The sequence below is a fragment of the Macrotis lagotis genome, chromosome 5, assembly GCF_037893015.1.
Source record: "Macrotis lagotis isolate mMagLag1 chromosome 5, bilby.v1.9.chrom.fasta, whole genome shotgun sequence".
NCBI lineage: Eukaryota > Metazoa > Chordata > Mammalia > Peramelemorphia > Peramelidae > Macrotis > Macrotis lagotis.
In genome coordinates, this window is record NC_133662.1 from 79,634,155 (window position 1) to 79,661,416 (window position 27,262).

Sequence of the window (27,262 nt, forward strand, 5' to 3'; positions counted from 1 at the left end):
GATTCATGACTTCTGTATAACCCATCTCTGATTTACAGATATAGTAATCATAGCATTTAGTTTGTAAATTACTATTATGTAGATCATTAAGTGTTTACATTTATTCCATTATTTTTAGACTGAAGGAGCTGGACTTGCAACCTGCATTGAACTCTGTGTGAAAGCTCTTCGATTAGACTCTGCTGAAAATACTGAAGTGAAAATATCTATTTGCAAAACCATTTCCTGTTTGTTGCCTGAAGATCTGGAGGTCAAGCGTGCTTGTCAATTGAGTGAATTTCTTCTTGAACCCACAGTCGATGCATACTATGCTGTTGAAATGTTGTACAACCAGCCCGACCAGAAATATGATGAAGAGAATCTTCCAATACCAAATTCACTGCGCTGTGAGCTCTTACTTGTATTAAAAACACAGTGGCCCTTTGATCCAGAATTTTGGGACTGGAAAACCTTAAAACGACAGTGTCTTGCTTTAATGGGAGAGGAGGCATCTATTGTGTCTTCAATAGATGAACTAAATGACAGTGAAGTATATGAAAAGGTAGAAGACTACCAAGGAGAGAGAAAAGAAACTTCTGTGAATGGACTTTCTGGCTGTTTTGATGAAGCCACAAGCCTTCTTAAAGGCATACGAGATGAAAAAGAAAAGAAGAAAGAAATTAAAAAATTAAGAGAGAGAGGATTTATATCAGCTAGGTTTAGAAACTGGCAAGCCTACATGCAGTATTGTGTTCTATGTGACAAAGAGTTTCTTGGTCACAGAATAGTAAGACATGCTCAGAAACATTATAAAGATGGGGTTTACAGTTGTCCTATCTGTGCAAAAAACTTTAATTCTAAAGAAACTTTTGTTCCTCATGTGACTTTCCATGTCAAACAGTCTAGTAAAGAGAGACTGGCTGCTATGAAACCCTTGAGAAGACTAGGAAGACCTCCTAAAGTACCAACTACCAGTCAAAATCAAAAGACTGTTACTATAACCAAACAGGAACAGCGACCTATAAAGAAGAATAGTCTTTATTCTGCTGATTTCATTCTGTTCAATGACAATGATGGTTCAGATGATGAAAATGATGACAAAGATAAATCTTATGAACCTGATGCAATTCCTGTTCAAAAGCCAATACCTGTCAATGAATTCACTTGCCCAGTAGCTTTCTGTAAGAAAGGTTTTAAGTACTTTAAAAATTTAATTGCTCATGTCAAGGGACACAAAGACAATGAAGAAGCCAAGCGTTTCCTTGAGATGCAAAGCAAAAAAGTTATTTGCCAGTATTGTCGGAGGCACTTTGTAAGTGTTACTCATCTCAATGATCATTTACAAATGCACTGTGGCAGTAAACCCTATATATGTATACAGATAAAATGTAAGGCAGGTTTTAACAGTTATGCAGAGCTTTTAACACACAGAAAAGAACACCAGGTCTTTCGAGCAAAATGTATGTTTCCTAAGTGTGGCAGAATATTTTCAGAAGCTTATCTACTTTATGATCACGAAGCACAACATTATAATACATATACCTGCAAATACACAAGTTGTGGGAAAGTTTATCGTTCTCAGAGTGAGCTTGAAAAGCATTTGGATGATCACAATACTGAACAAGTGCTGCCTCCTGAAGGCCAAAACAATATAGCTGATGAGTCGGTTCAGCCTTCAAAAGTGAGTGAAAACACAGATGAAAATATAAAAAATGAGAAATCTGTTCTTCCTTCAGAAAATAACACTAGTAACAATGTAGGAGTAGATGGAAACAGTGCTTGGGATCAAAACAAAACAGAATCAGATGTAACTGAGCAAGCCAAAATTTCTGCCACTGAACTTGGGCAGGCTGATACACAGCTGACTGATGGTTCAGAAAATCCTGCTATCCCTTTTCTTCCAACAAATGAAGCCACTGCATTAACCCACAGCATCAAGGTACCCCTCAGCCAAGGACTCCAGGATAATACTGTGAAACAGGAAAAATTGGCTGCTACAGGCTGTATGATAAACGTTAATAAATCCATGGGTACACAATTATGTACAAATGTTAAAGATGCTTGTAATGATTCTTGTCTTCCAGGTTTGCAGGAAAGAACAGAGAGTAATAGTAATTGCTTGAGTCAGGGTCAGCATGTTCAGAATACTTCAGATCCCCTTAAAATAGGTGATCTTGCACCTCAAAACTTAGAAAGACAAGTTAACAACCTGATGACCTTTACCTTGCAAAATCAGACAGTATTTCAAAACAATTTGCCTATTTCCAAACTTGATTTTGAAGGTACTGCTAAAACTCCATCTAGTCTTTATAATTTGCCACTTAAGACATTAGACAGTATCACATTTGTTCCACCACAACCCAATCTTAGTAGTCCTTTAGTGCCTCCACCTGTTCCTCCACCTGTTCCTCCACCTATCCCTCCACCTGTTCCTCCACCTGTTCCTCCACCTGTTCCCCCAACTGTTCCCCCAGCTGTTCCCTCAGCTGTTCCCCCAACTCCAGTTCAGAAATTCTGTTGTCAGGTTGAAGGATGTACTCGATCTTATAATTCTTCACAAAGTATTGGAAAACACATGAAAACAGCACATCCTGACCAGTATGCTGCATTTAAAATGCAGCGTAAAAACAAAGGAAGACAGAGATCCAGCAACTTAAATATGCCAAATGATGGGAAGTGTGTATATTTTCTGCCATCACAGGTGAGCAGTTCCAATAATGCTGTTTTTACACCACAGACCAAAACCAGTGTAAAACCTACATGTTCAGCTCAGTTGCCACATGTTTCAACTTCTCTTTTTCCAACTCATCTGGAAAATTTATCAAACCCATTATTGCCCTCAATGGAAAGTGTCATAAACACAAATATACCTTCTCATGTTAAAAGTGAACCTGGTGTTGGATTATGCTCCCCAATGGAAAATTTATCAAATGCATCATTGCCATCACAATTGGAAGATATAGCAAAAACAGTTTTGCCATTGAATATTGACAGTGGTTCAGATCCTTTTCTTCCTTTGCCTGCAGAAAATAGTTCAATATCTCTTTTTCCTTCACCAGCAGATAATGGGACCAATTCAGTCTTTTCCCAGCTGGAAAACAATACAAATCACTTCTCCTCACAAATTGAAGGAAATACTAATTCTGCCTTCATAAAAGAAGAAAATGCTCAAAATAGAGTTTTTGCTACAGAAGTAAACACTACAAACAACTTCAGTGCCACCACCCCTCAACATCCATCACCAGAAAAAAATAAAAAAGACCGTGGTCGGGGTCCAAATGGTAAAGAAAGAAAACCAAAACATAATAAAAGGGCTAAGTGGCCAGCAATAATTAGAGATGGTAAATTTATCTGTAGCAGGTGTTACAGGGTTTTTACTAATCCCAGATCACTGGGTGGACACTTATCTAAACGATCCTACTGTAAGCCACTGGAAGGATCAGAAATTTCTCAAGAAGCTTTGCAGAGTAATAGTCAGCCCTCTCTTCTTGCCAACATGATACTCTCTACAAATGCAATAAATGTCCAGCAACCACAGCAATCTACCTTCAATTCAGAGACATGTTTTAAAGATCAATCATTTCTTCAGTTGCTTACATCTGAAAATCGATCATCGACATTTTTACAAAATTCATTTCCTCGTCCTGGTGTAGCAACTTTTAATACTACTGTGAATGAGGAAGGAAGTGAAATTATTAAACAAGCCTTGGAGACTGCTGGCATTACCAGTACATTTGAGAATACAGAAATTCTTTCACACATGGTTCCAGCAACTTGTGTCACTGATGCCACTCAAGTAAATACAGCAGTTATACCGAATCCAGATGTTTCTCCTTTATTACAGACTGTTTGTCATCCAAATACTCTGCTAACAGACCAAAACAGGACACTAAGCACCAAAACTCCTTCCATAGATGACTGCAGTAACTTACAAGTATTTCCACCAGATGAATTACTACTAAAGTCTGTTGAAAATGGTTTGTGCTCTGGTTCATTTCCCAATTCTGTTGGATCCTCACAAAATTTTACCACTAATAGTTCACGGGCTTCAGTGATAAGTGGCCCCCAGAATGTAAGAGCTAGTAATTTAAATAAAAAAGGAAACTGTGCTTCTAAGAGAAAAAGGAAAGCTGCTCCACCATTACTTGAGAATAGTCCTCAAAACTTAGTAACAAATGACTTAACAGCAATGGGACTATTAGCAAAGAGCATTGAAGGAAATACACAGATACCATCTGATAATCTTCAGCCTCAGGCATTAGTGGAGAATCTCACACAGAAGTTAAATAACGTTGACAATCAGTTGTTTTTGGCCAGTATCAAAGAAAACTTCAAAACAAATCTTGAGTCTCATTCTACATTAACTCCTTTGACAATAAAAACTGAAAATGGGGATTCCCAGATGATGGCTATGAATTCATGCACTGCCTCAGTAAACTCTGACTTGCAGATTTCTGAAGACAGTGTTATACAGAACTTTGAAAAGACTCTTGAAATTATTAAAACTGCTATGAGTTCTCAAATACTCGAAGTTAAGAGTGAAATTCAAGATGTTATGGGAGCATCACAAAGTTCACAGATAAGTTATAATACGCAGATCCCTCCTTCAGTAAATGTAATGCAAAATTCTAAAATACCTGATATGTCTCAGTTTTCAGTGCACAGAGATATCACCACTGCAAATGATAACTCTCCTAAACCTGAAATGCCACTTAAAGATGATTTTCAAGTATTAGAAATTTTGGAAGGCTTACAGAAATTAAAGTTGGAAAATGATGCAACTATTCCTCTTTCTGATAAGGTTCCTCCATGTCTACCAGTGAATGCATCTGTTCCTTTGACTTCCACACCAGTTAAATCAACCTCAAATACAGTAGTCATGCAGCACACTCCTGAAGTGGGAAACAACATTCAGTTTAGTGATAAAGTTAATAAACCTTTTGTATGTCAAGACCCAGGCTGTAGCTACAGTGCTATGACAAAGGATGCCTTATTTAAACACTATGGCAAAATTCATCACTATACTGCTGAGATGATTATGGAAATAAAGAAGCATCAACTCAAGTATGCTCCATTCAAATGTGTAGTGACCACCTGTCCAAAAACATTTACAAGAAATTCTAATCTCCGAGCACACTGTCAAATTGTACATCACTTTACAACAGAAGAGATGGTCAAATTAAAAATTAAAAGACCTTATGGTAAAAAATCACAGAATGAAAATGTGACAGCAACCCCATCAATTGCGGAAATAAAAAAACAGACCACTTTACCAGTGGAAAATAAAAGTGAAGTACAGCCTCCCATAGAAGTTGAGGTACAGAAGGAAACTGCCGTAAATAATGTGGAAGTGACTACAGAAACACACCTTATAGAAAAAAAAAATTCTGATAAAACAGAAAGTTCTCCACCAACAAGTACAGCTACTCCAGAACAATGTGACACACATTCTTGCAATAACATGCAAACAAAAGGTCGAAAAAATAGGAGACATAAAAAAGAAAAGGAGGAGATAAAGCGCAAGAAACCAGAAACCCAGTCTTCCGAAGTGCCAACAAGATATAGTCCCTATAGACCATATAGGTGTGTTCATCAGGGTTGTTTTGCAGCTTTTACAATACAGCAAAACTTGATTCTTCATTACCAAGCTGTACATAAGTCAGATCTACCTATATTTCCTGTAGAGATTGAAGAAGAAAATGAAGCTTGTAAAGAAACTGAAGAAACTGAAATTAAGCAAACTGTGAAAGAATTCCGATGTCAAGTGAGTGACTGCTCTCGAATTTTTCAGGAGATAACTAGTTTATTACAGCACTACATGAAACTTCATGAGATGACTGCTGAAGAAATTGCAAGTATGCCTTCTTCCCTAGAATGTGGAAGATTTCCATGTGATCAGTCCCATTGTAAATCTTCATTTACTACATGTTTGAACTATGTTCTTCATCTTGAGATGGAACATGGAATCAAGTTCAGGCCCAAAAAAATGGAGGAAGATGGTATCTATAAATGTGATTGTGAGGGCTGTGATAGAATTTATGCAACTAGATCAAATCTACTACGCCACATTTTTAATAAACATAATGACAAACATAAAGCTCACTTAATTAGGCCAAGAAGATTGACACCTGGTCAGGAAAACATTTCGAGTAAAGCAAACCAAGAGAAATCAAGATCTAAACATCGAGGGTCCAAACATAGCAGGTCTGGAAGGGAGGGAAGCAAAAGTAAAAACAAAAGAAAGAAAAATATTATTTCAGAAAATAAAAATTCAAAATCTGAACAAGTTGAAGAAAATAAACCTTATTCTTTAAAACGTGGAAAGCATGTGTATTCTATAAAAGCTAGGAATGATGCTTTGTCAGAGTGTACGAGTAGATTTGTAACACAGTATCCATGTATGATAAAAGGATGTACATCTGTTGTTACAAGTGAGAACAATATAATTAGACATTATAAATGCCACAAGTTATCGAAATCATTTACTTCACAACACCGTGATCTTCTCATTGTCTTCAAACGGTGTTGTCCCTCACAAGTAAAAGATACTTCATCTGAACAAGAAGGTGATAAAAAAAGTGACATGAAAGAATCTGATACATGTATATCAGAGAGTAGCAATGACTCAAGTACAACAACAGTTCCACAGAGTGAAGTTGAAAAAGATGAAATGGATGAACTAACAGAATTATTTATTACTAAATTGATTAATGAAGACAGCACAACTGTGGAGAACCAAGAAGATAATTCAACTTCATGTGTAAGTAATGATCTTCAGGAAAATACCACCTGCCAATCTGAAAACCAGCAATCAAATAACTTAAAGAGAACAAATAAAGAAAAGACCATCTCACAAAACAAAAAGAAGAAGATTGAAAAACCTGATGAAGTTTTGGCAGTTGAAGTAAGTAGCATGCATAAAGAAGAAGAAACAGCAATTGCAATTCAAACCACAGAGGAGCAACCGACAACTTTTGACTGGAGTTCATTTAAACCAATGGGATTTGAAGTATCATTTCTCAAGTTTCTTGAGGAGTCTGCAGTGAAGCAAAAGAAAAATGCTGACAAGGACCATCAAAACCATGGAACTAAGAAAGGCTCTCACTCAAACTCAAAAAAATCCACTGACAAGACTTCTTTGGCAAGTGGTGATCATATATGGACATGTTCTGAAAGTGAGACCTTTGTCCAGTTTGCCAATCCATCCCAACTTCAGTGCAGTGAAAATGTAAAAATTGTTTTAGACAAGAATCTTAAAGATTGCACTGAGCTTGTGTTAAAGCAACTTCAGGAAATGAAGCCTACTGTCAGTCTAAAAAAACTTGAAGTACATTCAAATGATACAGATCTTTCAGTTATTAAAGAAACAAGTAGGAGTAATGACAATGAAGAATTGCAGAACTGATAACTAGTATACTCTAAATACAACCTATACATTTTTATTTTGAATAGGAAGCCATTCAAGCATGCTAGTAATTGTGAAGTTTTTTAATTGTTTTTTTGGTTGTTGATGTTGTTGCTGTTGCTATTGATGTGAATTAACCTGGAGGAAAAAAAAATCATGACATTAGTCATGTAAAATTTTTTTGGTTTTATCCCTATGGGACTTAAGGAACATAATCATTGCTTCAGTTTTTGTAAATAGTTGAGCTGAACCTCAAATTTCTATAAAAAAGGAAAACAAAAATGTCCTTTCCATGAATTAAATCTTTGTGAATTGTCTGTGATTGGTAACTTTCACCAGGTCACTGCTCGTGTATAACAGTACTCTTTATTTGTAGATACCTTTTTTGTATATATTTATTATTGTAAATCATTTGCTGCCACCAGCAAGTCTGTAAGTCTAAACTATTAAATGACACATTTATATTCGGAATTTTAATTTGTAACTAAGTGATCAAGTTTTTAAAACTGTCTTTGTTTTAAATTAAGAACTTTTTGAACTAAAGCTAGAAATTCTGCCATATCCAGTTTATTTTGCATACTGCATTTATTTACCAGAGGAATTTGATGATCACATTTCATAGGGTAAACACATACTGACAACCTGCTCATATTCATAAGTTTAACATCCAGTATTTTTGGATGGATGGCATTCATGTGTAGTTAACTCAGATTCTTTTAACAGTTTCCTAAAAACTACACTTTTTTCTCAGTTCTTCTACTTGGATATAGAGTTAAATAAATACAATGGAAATGTGAATAAAGAATTTACATCAGAGATTTTTAAACAATTGGTATTAAAGAATCCGTTGTGAATGTGATAGAAACTTTAGTAGTGTGGAGCAGTGTGTGTGTATATATATATATTTATATATATATATATATATATATATATATATATATATATATATATATATATATATATATATATTTGAGGTGGTAAATTGTGAAGTAGCCCAGTATTGCCTTAAATAAAATCACATTTCATTTCTTGTTTTATACATGTTATCTTATAAAGGTTTTTTTTAATTTTCTGAATTTACAAATTGGTGTATAGCTTTAAAATTTATAAACTCCTATGGGAAAATATTTTTCAGACATTTTTATATACCTTAAAATAGGTAAAATAAAAATAAATCCATCTTGAATCTAAAATGTAAGAGTCCTGACATTTAAAATAATATTTAAAAAAATTCCTATAAAGGAAATAGAACGCTGTGATTTTACAGTTTAAATTCTTACATTCTGTAATCTGTCTATTTTTCTACCATATTCACAGGGTTTTTTTCCCCCCCTTTTTAGAGTGGACCTCATAAGCAGTATTAATAGTAACTTGGTTTTAATGAATACAGTATTCTTTTACCATTTTATTTAGCTTTACATTCACTGGTATCAAGTTTTAAAATAAGCACCCCACAGATACAAGGTAAAAATGATTTTTAAATATTTTATTGATTTCACTTTTTTCTCTAAAGTCAACAGTGATTTTAAAAATAGCAAAACCTTTTGACTTTCTTATAAAGCCAATTTCTATCATTTAAAATTGAACTCATTGTCATAAATGTTAAGATTGATTTCTGTTCTTCATCTGTCTTATGGAAGACTCACTTAATAGTCATATCATTAACTAGGATACTTTGGTGATATGAAGGTATCATCGTCTTTGTATTATAACATCCACAAACAAAAAGCACATTAAGTGACAACTAGGTAGTATTCTGAGCAATCATAATCAACCAACCAGTGAATAGTTTTCTTTTTAAAAATTTTAAATGACATTTTATTTTTAAAGTACTGTAGTTTTATTTTTATGAAGCTGTGGGACATATTGAACAGTTCATTTTTCTTCTTAAAGTTCATTTCTGGAATGCATCAAATGTGACACAAATTAAAACTTACGCTTTGATAAAGTCACTGTTATTTATTAAATCATATTTTTCTTTAATGGATGATTTTAAAAACATAGTGTGTTTTAGATTAGCTATAGCTTAGGTAGCTTTGAGTAATTTTAATATTAAACTTTTGTTAACTGGATTTTTTCATACAGTTTTCTTAGAAGTTTGCCAAGTCTTTTGACAACAAGAAATTCTGAGTAAATGGCTCTGTATAGTGCCTAGCACAGCATCATGTGCAAGTAAGTGCTTAATAAATTTTTTTAAATAAATAAATGGTAATGACCCTTAAGTTACAGAGTTAGGTTACCTGGGTTCCCCCCCTCCCCCCAAATTAGCTATTAAGCTACTTAGCACAAGAGTGCAATGCCAAAATATTGTTAGGGAATTAAAATCTGTTTATTATGCATAAACTATTGTTTTACTATATCTTATTTTTTTTCCAAATGTAATGATATTGGAAACTTAAAAGTGGGAAATCATGTCATTCCTCACCAGTATGCAGTGTCATAAGTTTTGGTAATTTCAAGCAATATTTTCATAGCATTAAACCTTGTTACTTTGAAATACAGGGGACAGAATAAAATAGATTTGGAATAAATATTTGGATAATCCTAAATTTTTATTAGAGGAATAGGGTATCAAGTCATGTGAAAAATAGTTGGTTTTGGTTATGCCCTACTTCCAAAGGGTTTTTTCCCCCAGTTTATGGCCAACTTTCTAAATAAGTATTATTTATACAAAAAGGGAAGGAATTCAGTTGAAAAAAGTAAAATGTGATCAATGGCACATTTTTTGCATGAATGTTGTCAGATTTTCTTAGCAGAATTTTCTCATTTAACTATCAGTGCCATCTTGTATTATTTATTAAATCTATTAGAGAGAAAAGCACTTACAAATTATATCACTAATTGTCAGGTCATCTCATAATTTCCTCAGATTTGAATTATGTCTGAGTTATGTTGAGTTTTTACCAATTCGCATTGTAGCCCAAGCCTTTCAATTTTTTTTTAGGTTTTTGCAAGGCAAATGGGGTTAAGTGGCTTGCCCAAGGCCACACAGCTAAGTAATTATTAAGTGTCTGAGACTAGATTTGAACCCAGGTACTCCTGACTCCAAGGCCGGTGCTTTATCCACTACACCACCTAGCCGCCCCAATTTTTTTCTTTTTAAAAATCAACTCGGCAAAGAGCTTAATTTAATTATTATGAATGCATTTTGACATTTATTAGTAATGTAATAAAATAGGAAAGGATCTTTAAAAAGGAAAAACTAAAAGCTTAGAGTTTCTCTGGATTGCATGTTTTACCTCACTTGTATACTTGCTTTAAGGATTGTTTCTTCTCTCTGTCAGGGAAGACACTCATATGTTTATTTACTAATGTCTTACTAGGCTAAAACCCTAAGAAATTTCTGAATTAAGTAATCCCCTTATAAGTACTTGAATTGCCATCACCAAGTTCCAAGAAAGCAAGAGAAAGGGGGATTCAGAATAACAGAATTTTTAAATATGTAGGTACTATAGAACTATAAAAATAATTTGTAAAACTTTTTAGAGAGAAGAAAACATGGAAGTTGTGACATATTAAAATTCCATATATAGATTATATATGTATATATACATATATATATATATATATATAGAGAGAGAGAGAGAGAGAGAGAGAGAGAGAAAGAGAGAGATTTTTGTTTTCAGTAGATCTGCCCACAAATCCTCTGATAATTGAAAGGTGGATATGGAAACTACAAAGGCTTTATGGAAACTACAAAGGATGGTATAAATGTGTTCATACCTTATAATAATTCTAAATACAGATTCACATATTTTACTGATGCTTTCAATGTAAAAAAAAAAGATGGGGGAGGGGTGAAGAGAGGAGAGAAGGGAGGTACAAATAGAGATTAAGTGAGCACCCATGCCCTTGTCCAGTCCCACCCTTGACAACCTTCATTAATCTTTAAGGGCTTCACTCCTTTGTTATTAAAGAACAGTGAATAGTCCCAGGTGCAATTTCCTAAAATTTTTCTCAATTTATTCTTTGCATTCCTGAAGGTATTATAGAGGGCAAAATGCTTCAAGGATGCTTTGATGTTTTCTGGCTACATGTCTTACTGAGAAAGTACAGGGAGGCAATAGTTTATAAATGTTTATAATTTGATGTGTATGTTTAGGATTTACTTTGCAGTTTCAGTTTTAGAGTTTATTCATCCTAATTTTAAGGGGGAAAGCATCAGACAGCTATTGTTACCAAAGTCACTGCCTGTTTCTTCACAGGCCTGGAATGGATTTGGGAAATCTAACAACTTATACATCCTCAGCCATGGAAAGGTAGAAAGGAAACATGAAAATCAGGAATGATTATAATATTTCCCTCTCCACAGCCTATGACAAGCAAATGAATTCTTCTCTAACCTTGTGATTTTTATAGAAACTTTTATTTTTCAGACTAGATTTATAACTTTACATAATTTGAGGCTCACAAAAAAACTGTTGGACAGATATTATACCAGTTTCAAAGATGATGAATTTCAGGCAACTTGCCAAGGGAGGGTCAAAAAGCATGCCAGTGAAATAGAAAAATAGAATGACATCTCTTGATTCAGTATTCTTTTCATATATCCTGCAGTTCTCCAAAAGGAGTTAACAACAGAAAAATAGAGACTTAATGTAGATAAATTTTCTGCATTTTTCATCTCAGGTTTGACCAGGGAATGGGAGGGTGGGAAGCCACTAAATGCATGCTTAAATGCAATATACCTCATATGACCTAAATTCTTAATTTAAAATAATATTGAATTAGCTAAATAAACCCATATGCAATTCTGGATCAAAGACCACAAATCAGTATGTAATTATAGGGTGTTTTTAAATAGGATTAATTTCTTACTGTACAATAAGAAAATTACAGATTCTGATACCTTTCTATTGCCCCCACAAAATAAAGGAACAGGTGACCTAAGCCCAATTTTCCCATTAGTGAAAACAGACAAGTCCAAAGTAAGGGAGGGCAAAACTACTTCCCAGCCTGAAGTGAAGCAAAGCACCAGTAACAGCCATCATTGTGTTTTGAATGGCTGTTGTGTAAGAATTTCAAATAAAAAATGTATAGTTTTGATAGAATATTGTGTGTGTGTGATTATGGGTCTTTGGAGTTTTTTTGTTAATGTGGTGTTTTTGTATTTTTCCTTTACAAAGCCAGTATATCCCACTGCCACCAAAAGAAAACTAAGGGTTATTAGAAGCCAATAATCTATGTTAGGATTTGTAAAGCTCACAGAAGACCTGGGTTTTCAGGTCAAATTATAGTGGTCCCACTTAACCCCCCCACACACATCTTAATTAATCTGTCAGTATTATCAATTAAAATCTATTCTAATCCTAATGCCATTTCTCTGTTGAGGTTATAATGTCTACATACTGTATTATCCTGTTTAATTTTTATTCTTTATGGTAAGTTATAGCAAGTAATTTATCAGTTATCCTTAAATTAGGTCTTGTTTTGCATAGTTAAGGAATTTTCTATAACTGGGAAGAAAGTAGGTGCTGGGCTCCAGAGAAAGGATTAGGAAGCAGGAGTGGTGTTAACATTTCTCTCAATCCTGGTCTGAACATATATATATATATTTGCTACTGTACTTTTAGAGCACCAACTTGGATTCTTGTAGAGTATTCAGCTCACAAATCCAAAATACAATTTTTTTTCTTTTTTTCTTTTTTTTACAATTTAAAAGATGATTGCAATATGCTATGACTTGAATGATCTGCCAGCTGGTTTAGTTGAACTGCTGTTTTTCTTTGGCATAAAGAATGACTTTACTGAGTAGGAGAGAGCACAGAGATTCAGAATTGAAGGTGTTATGCAAATATAAAAGTTAAATATTTCAAAAATTTTAGTATGATGAGATAGAATAACTGCTAATTACTAAGTGTGTGATGACCAGGTTCAGGTCACTTAACCTTTTTACATCTCATTCCTTAAAATGAGAGGGTTCAACTAGCTGATGACATTTAAGATCTCTTCTAATTCTTAGTCAAGTGTTCTGCCATGCTTTGATACTATAGTTACCACAATGATAAAATAAAGGATATCATCAGGAGAAGATATTTTGCAAGATAGCTGCAGAAAGACATGTGGGAAGCTAAAACCAAATCAGGATTTGGAACAAAAAAAAATACCTAGTTTTGATCTTTTTTGTAGACTGTAACCCTTTGTTCAGTGTTTCTTTTACTAGACTCATCAATTTGGGCACCCACCCCCCAAAAGGAAAAGTCCCTTTTTGAACAGATATCAGTAAACTTATTAAACACCTACTTTGTGCCCCGCCAAATGTGCTAAGTTGGACGGATACAAAAAGAGGCCCAAAACCAGCTCCTCCCATCAAGCAACTTAAAATCTAATGGAAGAGACAGCATGCAAAGATATATAAAAGGTAAATAGAAAATAACAGGGGGAAGGCACTGGAATTAAGAGGGTTTGGGAAAGTCTTGTAGAAAATGGGATTTTAGTTGGGACTTAAAGGAAGCCAGGAAAGTCAGGAAGAAAGAGAAACATAGGGTCTTAACAGTGTTGTAGATGAAATGGACTTGTAAGATTATTTAGTCTGATTCCTTCTTTTATTAAGGAAACAGGTCAAGAGTGATCAAGGTAACAGCCAGGAAGTGGCCAAACTGAGATTTGAACTCAAGACTCCCATGGGCTTTCTATTATGCTACCCTGACTGATCTTTACACAATAGTGTTAGATTAACTCATTGGTATTGTAGCTTCTTCATTTTGTATTTATCTATCTCTACTGGTGTAGTCTAGGAACAGATTTTTGGCAACTGAATGCTGAATTGACTTGGTAACGATTTTCTTTGTTATGATACATATTGGGAAGTGGCCACTAGATGGCAAAGTAACATTGAATATACATTTTGATTTAAATTGCTGATATAAGGGATGTGCACAATTCATTTTTTATAGCTTTAATCACTGGTCTTTCAGGGACCAGGGAGAGACTAGAAGACATACAAAATAAATAATTGCAATATTAGCTTTCTGGCCCTGGGCCAGTGTTTTACTTTTCAGTACCCTCAGCTACTCTCAGATTAAAAATTGTAATGAAGGTATCAGTCAGAGTTGATAGTTTTCTCACTTGACCTTGCCTAAATTAATGAGAACACAAGTCCAGGCCCTATCCTTTTTGGAATAACTTTGTTCAGTTTTCAACCGCCTTAAGTGAATTGAGGTCCAGTAGCTGTTGGATTTTCAAAACATAATAAGCCAAAACTACAGGTGCATAGAATGAGTCATTTTGTGTAGATTAGTAGTCAGTTTGTGTCTTACCAACATAGGTGAAGTGAATCCTCACCTAACTTCATAAGAGTGGAAGCTCAGTTCAACAAATGCAAATCCAGACTTCACATTGTTAATGAAACTGCCTAAAGCCACATAAGTAGACAAAATTAGAATTTGAACTCAGATCCCCACTTCTCCAAATCCAGTCATCTTATCATTTTGCCACACTACTTCCCTATAAATTTGACCCAGTAACAAGTCTATGTGACAACTCTTCAAATAGTGACAATAAGTGATAATGTCTCCTTAAGTGTTTTCCAGGATAGATATCCTTAATTTTTTTAAGGAGAGAAAGAGAAGAAACTATTGTTCATATAGGTGTTAAACTTGTCGATTTAGTCAAGTATCAGGTTTGAGGCACTGCTTTAAACTGGTTCACATAGAATTGATAAAAGATAATCCATGCTGCTCTTAAGGAGCTCAGTCTAATAAGGTAACAAAATGGAAGCAACCAAGTGTGTGTGTGTGTGTGTGTGTGTGTGTGTGTGTGTGTGTGTGTGTGTGTGTGTTTTATATATATACACATATATATATATATATATTAAAAATTAGGAAGGAACTAGAATTAAGAGGCATATGAAAAGACATTAGCAGGTGGGACAGAGACTGATGAAAAAGGAAAGTGTTACAGCATAGGAAAGTCAAAATGTCCAGAACTGGGAAATGAAATATTTCTGAGGAATGATAAAGGAAGCCAATATCACATATGTGGAGACAAGTAAGATGTAACTCTGGAAAGATAGGAGAGGGCCAGATAATAATATGCTTGCTAGGTGATTTTATATTTATTCTTGGGAGGCCATAAGGAGTCACTGAAGTTTATTGAAAAGGGAGTGAGATTTATAGTTAGACCTGTACTTTAGGAAGATCAGTTGGACAGCTTAGTAGGAAAATGACCTGAAAGAGACTTAAGGCAGGGAGCTCAACCAGAAAGTTACTGCGGTCACTCATGATTTGAAGGCTGTACCAGAGTGATATCAGTGCCAGATGATAGATGTTATGGAGACAAAATTGACAGGCTTGGCGACTGAGAATATGTAGGGGCGAGAAGAGTTCGATTATAAGATTGAGTGACTGAGAAAATAATGGTGCCCTCTACAATAATGAGGAAGATGAGGGCAGGATTTTGGGGATGGAAAAAGACACAGCAAGTTCAGTTTTGGACATGTTAGCTTTGAGGTTTATATGGGATGTATATGATCAAGATGTCCAAAAGACAGTTGAAAATGTGAGAAAGTAACCAAAAAAAAACCCTTAAAAAAGGGAGGGTGGCTAGGTGGCACAGTGGGTAAAGCACCGGCTCTAGAGTCAGGAGTACCTGAGTTCAAATCTGGTCTCAGACACTTAATAATTACCTAGCTGTGTGTGTGGCCTTGGGCAAGCCACTTAACCCCATATGCCTTGCAAAAACCTAAAAAAATGTGAGTAAGTTAGCAAAGAAATTAGGGCTAGATAAATAAATCTAAGAATCATCAGCATTGAAATTAAAGTTGAATCCATGGAAGCTGAAGAGATCACCAAAGCAAATTGATATAAAAGAAGAGAAAAGAACCTGCTAATCTGTAGTTGGGGGTTATGACCTGGATGAAGATATGGCAATGAAGACTGAGAAAGAGCAACCAGACAGGTAGGTAAACTAAAGTAGAGGAGTATCTTAGAAACTTGGAAGATGATACTGAGGAAAAAAAGGTGATTTCCCAGAAAGGTTAAGAAGGATGAAAATATAGAAAAGTTCATTTGATCTAGCAATTGATGAAGTAACTTAGGAGTACTGCCTTCAGCTGAATAAGAAAGTGTAGGCTGGAGAGTTGAAAAGATACATTAATTATAGATAGCCTACTCAAAGAGCTTCCCTCACCCTCAACACCATCCCCAACATTTATATACATACATACATATATATATGTGTGTGTGTGTGTGTGTATAGGGAGACATAGTATTTTGTAGACCATAGAGAAGATAGAGATTGAAGTAAGAATAAAGATGATTTTTAGAAATGATGGCATGAATTAGAATCACTTGGGGCATGGAGGGTGGGGTGATGTGGCGAGGTGAAGGACCACCTCTATATGAAGTAGATGAATGAGAAGATAATGGATGTGAGATGAGAGGAAATGATGTATTTTCAGTAAAGGAGGCAAGGTCATCTGAGGTTTGCTATGGGAAACAGGATAAAAAAATTTTGGAGAAAGTTGCTGTGATGAGTGAGGTGGTCAGTGTTATGAAAGGATTATAAACATGGTTTCATAATTTTTCCAGTTCCATTCAAAAGCACATGAGTCAAGGCGGTGGGTTGGCAGGGTAGAATTGGCAATAGAATTAAAGGGGGGAAAGCCCAATAGAGAAGAGGATAGCATAGAATTGAAGTTGAACCCAAGGCTCAATATGGGAAAGGAAGAAAAGTACATCTAGTACAGGTTTGATGTTTTAGGAAAGTACTGAGGAAGGATGGCAAGTTAATAACAAGGACAAATAACAGGGCTTCTTTTTGCAGAGAGAGAGAGGTGGAATGACCACTCTGATCAGATGAGACAACTTGAGAGTTCATGATCATAGAAGTGCACATTTGAAGGTTGTGACAAGACCTCAGTTATGACCATAAGGTTGTGGGAAAAGAGTAAATAGAGGAACTGATAAGTTAGGGTCTTTCAGCATATCAGGGCAGGAGTTAGGGAAGCCAAAAAGACTGAGTCAGGCTCTTGAACCTCCATGAACAGAAGACAGGAAGGAAACGAGGATTAAGGGACAGGCATGATGCCAAGTGTCTTAAAAATAGTTCATTTGAGCCTCACAACCGTGGGAGAGAGCAGTTGTTTTCCAATTTTCCAATTGAAAATATTGAAACAAAGGCTAAGTAGTAACCCCAGATCATAGCTACTTGAGTGTCAGAGACTGAATTTGAACTTGGGTCTTTCTGACTCCAGGCCCAGTAGTCTTTGCATTGTACCACTTAGCCACCTCAAAGAAAGGTAGTGTCCTGGAAGTCTGTAGAACCTGGCCACTCCAATTTTGATTGGGTAGTAAATATGGACTGAGTGAATCTCAAAGGAGTAGCAATTACCAAGTGTTGGTGGGAGAGAGAGAGAGAGAGAGAGAGAGAGAGAGAGAGAGAGAGAGAGAGAGAGAGAGAGAGAGAGAGCCTGTAAGTGGCAGTGGAAGGAAGGAGTATTTGAACTCTCCCACTACAACCGGTGGGTCTGGGGGTAGGAGGTCAAATGTATAAGTGGTGCTAAAAAAGAGTAATTAGGATATATCATCAGGAGGGAACCAGGTCTCAGAGATTCCAGAGCACACACTTTCCAGTAGTAGTAGCTCTAGAGCAGGGGTGGGGAACCTTTTTTCTGCCAAGGGCCATTTGGATATTTATGCAGCATTCATAGGCTATATTGCTTAAACAATTGAGTCACTCCTCAAAATCTCTGAGATTTTATTGAATTTCAAGTCCTTCCTGCAGTTGCCTTGGCAGTCCCAGACCAAATGATTTCAAGGACCTATGGACTAGATGTTCCCCAACCTTGATCTAGAGCAAGATAAGGGGGAGGAAGCGTCAGAGAGGTTGAGGGGAATGGTGATAAGGAATAGGCAGAGATGGAAAAGGGTTTGAACAATGATAATAGGGGAGGCAGACAGCATGATGAAATAGGAATTTGTTAATATTAGAGAATGCATTCAGATAAAGATTATCAATATCACTCAGGATTCATCTTCAGGGTGGAATCCTCTTCTGGTGTTAGGCAGCAGTGTGGAACTAGAATGGAAGAACAGAGAGGTGCCCATGTCAGGGCAGAGTCCTTCAAATTGCCTTGGGAAGTAGGTCAGTGAATAACTTGTTTCTACTTCCCCAGCAGTGAATTTCAAATATTTGGAAATTTGTATTTTCATTGATGAGAGATTAAGTGAATTTTTCTTTTTTTGTTCAATTGGATTTTTCAGTTCCTAAAGGAACAAATAATAATCTTAAAATTTTTGAAATTAAAAGGAAAATTGATAGGTTACTGTGTTCAAAATATAACTATGAATAAAAGCTATTTAATGCAAAACCTGCACTTACATGTGAAATGACTAACTATAACAATAGCAACAACTGAAAATATAAGCCAATATAATAAAAAAATTTTAAAAACAAATTTATGACCTGTTCATGATAACAAGAAAAAATATCAAAAAAGATATAGTTTGATTAAATCCAAATTGCTTAAAGATAAGAACTAAATTTATGGGAAACTTCCAAATGACAGAAATCTCTACCATGCAAATTCTACAACTTACAGTATTAGAAAGTTGCCTGCTAAACTAAGGTTAAGTTTATTTACCAATAGTCACACAGTCAGTATGCATCAGAAGCAGGGCTTGTACTCAATTGTTCCTGGTTCCACTGCCAACTCTCTACTATGCCATGCTTTCCTCTCCATTCTATAATAACTGACATTTTAAAGTCTGCTTTTAAAGTTTGCAAAATACTTTACAAACATTTTGTTTTAATCATCATAATAAAGAACAGGTAGTTATTATCTTTATTTTACAGGTGAGGAAATGTGAAGTTGTGACTTTCTCTTGTTACAGGATTCAAGTCCAGATCATCCTGACTCCTTTTAACATCTTTTAAAACCCTTGGATGCACCATCTTAAGTACAGAACACATTTTTATACACATTCCTCCCCATCTGGATGCAGACTAGAATTGGTATAGGGATACATACCTATGTATTTTTCAGTATAATAATAACAATAATAGCTAGCACTTGTATTGCATCTTAAGATTTGCAAAGTATTTTATCTATCTTTTATATTTTTTCTTTTAATAATCTTTAAGATTATGAACTAAAGCAATAAAATAATTATTGCCTAAAGAAATGAAATCAGATTAGTGGAAAAATTGTAAAATTCAAAATAAATAAATAAACTTTTAAAAAATCATAGGTAGAAACTACTGTTGTATATAATTGGAAAACAAATTAAATATTTATATAATGAAAATAAGATTGAGGGATATACACAATTATCAATAACTGTGAATGAGACAAATTCATGCACAAAATCATGCCAACCCCTCCCTAATTCAATAAACTTTAATTTACAGGAAAAACAAAAGAAATGAAATCATTTAGTGAGCATTTAAATGATTTAAAGTACAATATTCTCTTTCTCAGATTCTCTTGTAATCATGTTTGTTCTACTAGTTATATTCCCTGATATAAAATAAAAATGGATTAAGATTAGTGTAGTTCTATTTCCCCTCTTCCCTTTATTTTTAACATTCAACACTGAGGAGAATTCATATTACATTCTTTTTTGTGTGTTTTTTTAAGTTAGTAAATTTAGTTTTCCAACTTCATGCAAAAATAGTCTTCAGCATTGATTTTTTTTGAAAGATTTTGAGTTTCACATTTTCTCCCTCTCTATCTTCCCCTTCCTTCTCCCCTTGATAGCGAGTAATCTGATACATATATGTTATATATAGGGGTATATATGTATATATATATATATATATATATATATATATATATATATATATATATATATGGTTTTACATATTTGTTGAACATGTTTCCATATTAGGAATGGTGTGAAAGAAGAATCAGAAAACCATGAGAAGGAAAAACATGAAGAATAAAACAAGCTTTAGAAATTGAAAAAAATGGGCTGTGGTCAACATTCAGACTCCATAGTTCTTTCTCTGGATGTGGATGTTATTTTCCATCACAAATCCTCTAGAATTGTCTTTGATCACTGATTGCTGAGAAGAGCTAAGTCTATCATAGTTGATCATCACACAATGTTGCTGTTAATGTGTACAATGTTCTCCTGGTTCTGCTTACTTCACTTAGGATCATTTCAATGCCATTAAATATTTGTTGACATGAACTTGTTGAATTAAATCATCTGACTCCAGTCAGAAGCCTAACTCTTCTTCTTGAAACAGCATATCTTTAAAAATTTCTAAAATTGTCATTACTATTCTTTGCAATCCTTAATATATTCTGGGATTTAGCCTTCCTGACTCTGTTCACTCTGATTTGTCTTTGATTCTTTTTTCCTACCCTTGTAAATATTCTTTTTTTTTTTTTTTAGGTTTTTGCAAGGCAAATGGGGTTAAGCGGCTTGCCCAAGGCCACACAGCTAGGTAATTATTAAGTGTCTGAGACCGGATTTGAACCCAGGTATTCCTGATTCTAAGGCTGGTGCTTTATCCACTACACCACCTAGCCACCCCCCCCCCCCCGGTAAATATTCTGTCAAAATGTGAATTACATGAATAGTTGGTACCAAACCACATTGTTTTTTTTAGATACCATTTCCTTTTCCTCCTCACCAAAATTATGTGGAATCTTCATTCCTCTTGAAATATTTTTTAGAATCTATAGTCGTAACTGGAAATCATATCTATCTTTTCTCTAGACTTTTAGAAATTTTTTCCCTAAAGTCTTATGTAGGTGTCTCACTATACTCCAGCTTTCTCTTCCTTGGTTATTATGAATCATGCCCTAAAATTTCCTCTGGGTTTACTTGGGTTCAGTTCAATCTCAGTTCTTCCAAAAGACCCATACAATCCTCTCAACTTGAAGATCAACCATGGATGCCACCTCTAACAAGGAGAAAGAAGTTAGGGAATTAAATGATCCTTGCCCCAGAAAAACATATAGTCTTCCCAACTTCATGTACTGTACTTAATAGGTGGTTCTTATAAAAGGAAGAAAACACAGTTGCTAGACTCCAGAATCACCTCTGCTCTGGGCTCATATGGATAATTTTTTATCTGAGGGGCTTCTCTATATAATGTCTTTGCTCATGCCCACCCTTATGATTACTCTTGGGGACATTAGTATTTGACTTCTTTTGTTGCAAGGGTCCTCAGCTCCTTTACAAGTACCCAATCTAACAAAATATTGACAGGTTTCATTTAAACTAGAGGACACAAAGGATTGAAACCTAATCCCATAAACAATCAAAATTATTCTTCTTTCCTCTCAGATGGGGAAATCATCTTCAAGGACCTAGAATAGCCTTCAGATTTATAATATTAACCTGGAGATGAAGCTCTATTGCAAAGGGTTTTATGGTTTCCTTTTTATTTAGAATTATTAAGAAACCTAGATCTTCTCTTCTTTGATAAGCACTGTCCTCCTTTATGACCTTCAGCGTCTGTAAGACTCATGATATCAGAGAAAGAGATAAATTCAAATGTCCTATTCTTCATAACCCCCTACTGTCCATGGGGTCTTTTTGGCAAAGATACTGGAGTGGTCATTTCATTCTCCAGTAGATTAAAGCAAATAGAAGTTAAGTGCCATGCTCAGGGTCAAGCAACTACTAAGTGTCTGGGGCTGGATTTGAATCCAGATCTTCCTAATTCAAGCCCAGCGCTCTGCCCAGAGCTCTATACACTAAGACACCAGCTCCTGCTCCCATATTATGGTTCCCTGCTGTGCTGAGCCTCTTGAGGTTTGTTCAATAGCTCCTGTTCCTACCCTTTCATTTAGTCCTCTTTATCTACTTTTTCTGTATCTCTTTCTTGACTGTGGTGTGTATTACTATTACTATTAGAAGTTGTTAAAGTTAATAATTAAAATTAGTCATCTGATCGAGCTGATTCTTTTTTTTCTATTTTTGATCAATAATAGTTTGCATAATTGTCTGTGACCTAAATTTTCTCAAATATGACCAATGTACCATTTAAATCTGAATTCTTAACTCATATGTACGCCTGTAAACAAAAAAAGATTTATAAGTTGTTGAGTACAATCTGTTGAGATTCACTGCTAGCAAAGCTAAAATATCACTAGTTTACAAAAATCTTAGAATATATTATAAAAGAAGTGCATGCCTTGAAATCAATCTTGATTAGGCGAGAGGGGAGAAGAAATTATTTTTATTTTTTCCATTGGTCCAAAAGAAGAGGTATCTGCCTTTAGATAATAGAAAACTAAACTTCTATCTACTTTTAAGCATCAATCTAACTATTAAAAATTAACATTTCAGTTACTCAGTTTTTTTGTTTATCTTGTCCTTCATCTCCTTTTTCTTGCATAATACAACTTTTAATCTTGAAAACAATTTAATTTAATTGAGCACAGTTTGTTCTAGCCAAGAAGCTTGGTTTATTTGGAGCTTCCTTTAATTTTCCATTCTCCAAGAGGAAAATCTCAAGTTACTGTACTTGATCTGCTTAGAAAAATCAAACTAATGACTATTTAATAAAAGCAACCTTGATAATACAGGGATTTAGTGTTTCTTTTGGTCAGATGGGATTGATAGTTATCAGTTTAATGAATGACATATTTAAGTCTAGGGAAATTGCATTGTTGATATAGCCAGCATTTGGTTCTTTTGACTTTTCCCCAGCTACTTACTTTTCCTGATATATAAAGCTTAATTAATAGTTATATTTCCTTAAAGAATGAAAATCTTTACAGTATCTTCATCAAACTTCTAACATTGTCCAAGTCAAACAAGTAGTTGGGACCCCAAAATTTTTTTATATGTTCTTAATCACCCATCTCCCCTGTGACAATCTGATGAAATCCAGAAAGAAAAAAAGACTGTTAGGAAAAGTGACATTTAATTTTTTCTTTTCCATTTCTAGTTATGTTGTCATATTATCTTCCTGAATGTTACTCTGATCTCCACAGCTAGAGAAAAAAAGATCCCAGTGAGGTTTTCAAGTGACTTGTTCAAAGTCACACAGCTAGGTAATTATTTAGTGTCTGAATTCAAATTTGAACTCTGGTCTTCCTGACTCCAGGACCAGTGCTCTATCCACTGTGCCACCTAGCTGCTCCCCATTGCTTCATTCTTTTGGGGTTTTTTTTTGCAAGGCAATGGGGTTAAGTGGCTTACCCAAGGCCACAAAGCTAGGTAATTATTAAGTGTCTGAGGTAGGATTTGAACCCAGGTACTCCTGACTCCAGGGCTGGTGCTGTATCCACTGTGCCAACTAGCCGCCCCCCATTGCTTCATTCTTAAAAAGGTTTAAGGTTTGTTGACCTGAGTCAAAGAAAGGATGGTACTGTATTGTTATTCAAAAGCTGTCTTCTGACCGGATACATGTTCATAGTATGATATTTTAAAGTATATATATATATATATAAAACATTCACATATAACAAAGAATTTGCCTTTGAGAGCAGAAACTATTTCATTTCCATCTTTATATCCTCATGTATAGTAGAGTGCATAGCACAAGGGAGGCATTTCTTCAATGTTTTTTGATTAATTAATTGACCTATCAGGGTATAGCAAAGTTTGTGTACAAATTTTCATTAGAACAATAATGTAGCCTATCGCCTCTAGTCATTTCTTGCTGAATAGTCACAGTTAATAGAATCTGAGCTTCAGAGGTCATCTAATTCAACCAATTCCCTGCCCAGTGAACAAAAAGTATTTGATTTTTGATATTGTATTGCCATTACTTGATCACAACTATTAGAATAACCTAATAATAATAATAGTAAAAGGTCCAGGTCTCTTACATTCCATGTTCAGACTTTATCCCTTTCTTCTTGGGGTTATGTGTAAAATACTCTGCTCCAAAAAGAGCAATCTGTCAAATTCTCCTTCTTACCACATAGACTACATGGTTCTCTTGTCCATGGCTTTATGGTTACAAGCAAATGCTTTCCTGCTATTCCAAGGCTGAGTCCATCAATTTTCAATGCCATCACTGTTTACTGCAATTTCTAGATATTTGGCTATTTGGTTTACTGTTCTCTCTCCAAGGCTGGATGTGGTTAAGACCTTGAAGATCCCTTATGTAGGATCCTTGAAACAGGATATAAGACCCCCCCCTTCTATTTATTCCAGCTAGGGTAGAGGATGACAAACCATGGGTCTTATGACTAGCAGCACAGCAAGACATTTTAAAATCTATAGTACTTTTAGTATTGTCTTAACTTTGGGGCCACAACCTACATTGAAAGCTTTATGGGTGTGGCCAACGTAGAATTCAAGGGACTTTTTTTCCACCTGCTACCCTGATCTTGTTGAAGCATACTGAAGAAGGGGTTACATTGAGAACTGGCTCAGTTGAACACTAGGGAGAGATCATTTATACATTATACTAAGTGCCAAAATGATTTGAGCAATTGCTCAAACTAGTGTAAAAGTATATTTACTTTCTTTTTGCTTAATAATCAAAAGAAACTTTTAAGTGTCAGTTCTGTTTGATATTGTGCACAAGTCATAAAAGACATTGAGAAATGAGAAATTGTGAATCAGATAAAATATTTGTATTAAACAAGTGATATTAGCTTAGTAATAAAGTGGTAAAGCTATTGTAATTTTTGTGGATAGTATGAAAGTTAAACAGATTCATTATGTTTAGAATAGATGAGTCCAAGGACTATTTGCTACTTTTCTTCCAGTTATTAAGGCAAGGCTAATGTAAAATGAGATTTCAAGATCTGTTTGAAGAAAGAGAAGAATTGAAATGGGGTTCCAGGTCTAACCCTATCTCCTTTTTCTCTGACAGTTTGTTTTTTGAGACTAGTATCATGTCCTATATGACTTTACATATACAAAGCATCTAGGAGAGTGCCTTGAAAGTGACAAATAGTCAGTAAATATTTGTCGACTGATAAAAGCACAATAAAGATAAAAACAATCATTTTTTTTTCCCTAGGCCAACATTATCCATTAAATGCTCCTCACGGGCCAACTGCTATTCAGCTATGGAAGCAAAACAGAACCACAATCCACTCTATACAGAGATCTCTTAAATACTGTCTAATATCAATCTTATTCTCAGGTCATATTCTTCTTGATTTCTCTTCATCCCTGACGCTGTTAACCAGTCTGCTCACCTGGATACTCTGTCCTCCCTCAGTTTGTGATTTTTATCTCCTGATTCTTAACTTTTGGTTCTCTTCCTGCACGTCCAATTTGTCTTTTGCCATCCTCTACCATCTACTTAGTTGAATCATCATCATTTTCATACTCCCAGTATTATTGTGGTTGTCCCCTTAAGGATCTGACCTGGGCCTTCTTCCCCTCTCCCTTACTCCCTAAATCAATTGCCAAGTCTTGTTTATTCCACCCCAACAATCTCTCTTCCCTCTGTTTACCTGATGTTTACCACACTCCTTCAAGCCCTCATCCTCCCTTTCTTAAAACTACTGAAGTAACTTTCCATCTCTCTTCTCCATTCTTTGCCCAGGCTCATCCTAATAACTTGAATGTACTAATAATATAGTAAAAGCTGTAAGTGATATTAGAGGTCATCTAATCCAATCCCCCTTCATAAAAGAGAGGAGAAAAAAGCTTGTCAGTCAACAAGTAGTAAGCATTTACTATGCCAGGCACTCTCCTATGGGTTGGCCATACAAAGAAGAAGGGTGAGGGGAAGGTCCCTGCCCTCACATTCTAATAGGAGAAAGGACTTACAATAGATACTTACAAGACAGATATATGTGTGTGCACATATCACCTAAATTGAAGGTTATCTCAGAGGGAGAGCACTAGTGGAGAAGAAAGGGCAGAGGCAAAAAAAGACCTGCAGAAAGTGGGATTTGAGCTAAATCTTGAAGGAGACCCAGAGTCAGAGGTTAAAGATAGTAATGACAATGGAAACTCGTATTTATCCAGGCCTAGGCTAGGCACTGTGCCAAGCATTTTACAAATATCTCATCTGATTTGCACAACAGCACTAAAGAAAAACACTCTAGACATGGAGAATAGCCAGTAGAAAGACAGACTAAGTGAACACATTCTCTGAGGGAAGAACAAGGCAGTGTAGTTAGATCATAGATTATGAAGAGCAGAATAGTAGAAAAAGACTGGAAAGGTAGGAAGGAGCCAGGTTGTGAAGGGCTTTAAAAAGAAAAGATTTTTATTTAACATTTCTGGAAGTAATATAGAAAGATCCTAGAGATAGTAGGGGTGGGGGGGTCACTGGAATTTAGTGAGTATGGGAGTGATGTGGTCAGACATACCTTCAAGAAAATAACTTGGGCAGCTGAGAAGAGATGAATTAAGTGGGGAAGAGATGCAGCATAGAGACCAACCAAAAGGATGTTGTAATAGTTCACATGAAAGGTGATAAAAACCGGCACTAGGGAGGACTCTGTGAGTAAGAAGCAGTAAGAATATACAAGAGATATGGAAGTAGAAATGACAAAAAAATAGGGGGTAGCCTTAAGCTGTGATCCTGGGTGACTGGGAAAATGATGAATGTGCTCAACAGTTTTAGGGATATTTGAAGGAAGGGTTTAAAGGAGAAAGCATAGAGTCTTTGTTTTGGACATGTTGAAATTGAGATTGTCTATGGAACATCTATAGTTCAAGATGTCCTAGTAGCTATTGATGAGAGACTGGAGGTCAGGAAAGATATAAGTCCTGGTAGCATATAGCTAGGAATTATCCAAATAGAGATCATTGAGTCAATTTGAGTTGATGAAATCACCAGAGAAAAGAGAGAACCAAAGACAGAGCCTTGAGAAGACTCCCATTATTTGACCAGGATGAAAATCCAGCAAAGTATTGAAGAAACAGAGTAACACAACTCAAAAATGTCAGATTGGAACCCAATCTTTGAACTCCAGATCCAGCACTACCTCTCTACACTATACTCCCTCATCTTTTCTCTAAAAATTTTAGCTTTCTTCAAATCTTA

At 35.3% G+C, this 27,262-nt stretch overlaps 1 protein-coding gene across 1 annotated transcript in view; it reads left to right on the top strand.

Moving 5' to 3' along the window:
- ZNF292 (zinc finger protein 292) overlaps positions 1-15,170 on the top strand; it is a 125,903-nt gene extending 110,733 nt beyond the window's left edge. Inside the window, 1 exon segment of the mRNA XM_074187119.1 lies at positions 119-15,170. Within this exon segment, the coding sequence (XP_074043220.1) occupies positions 119-7,384 (7,266 nt within the window). The 3' untranslated portion in view covers positions 7,385-15,170.
- The last annotated feature ends 12,092 nt before the right edge of the window (positions 15,171-27,262 follow it).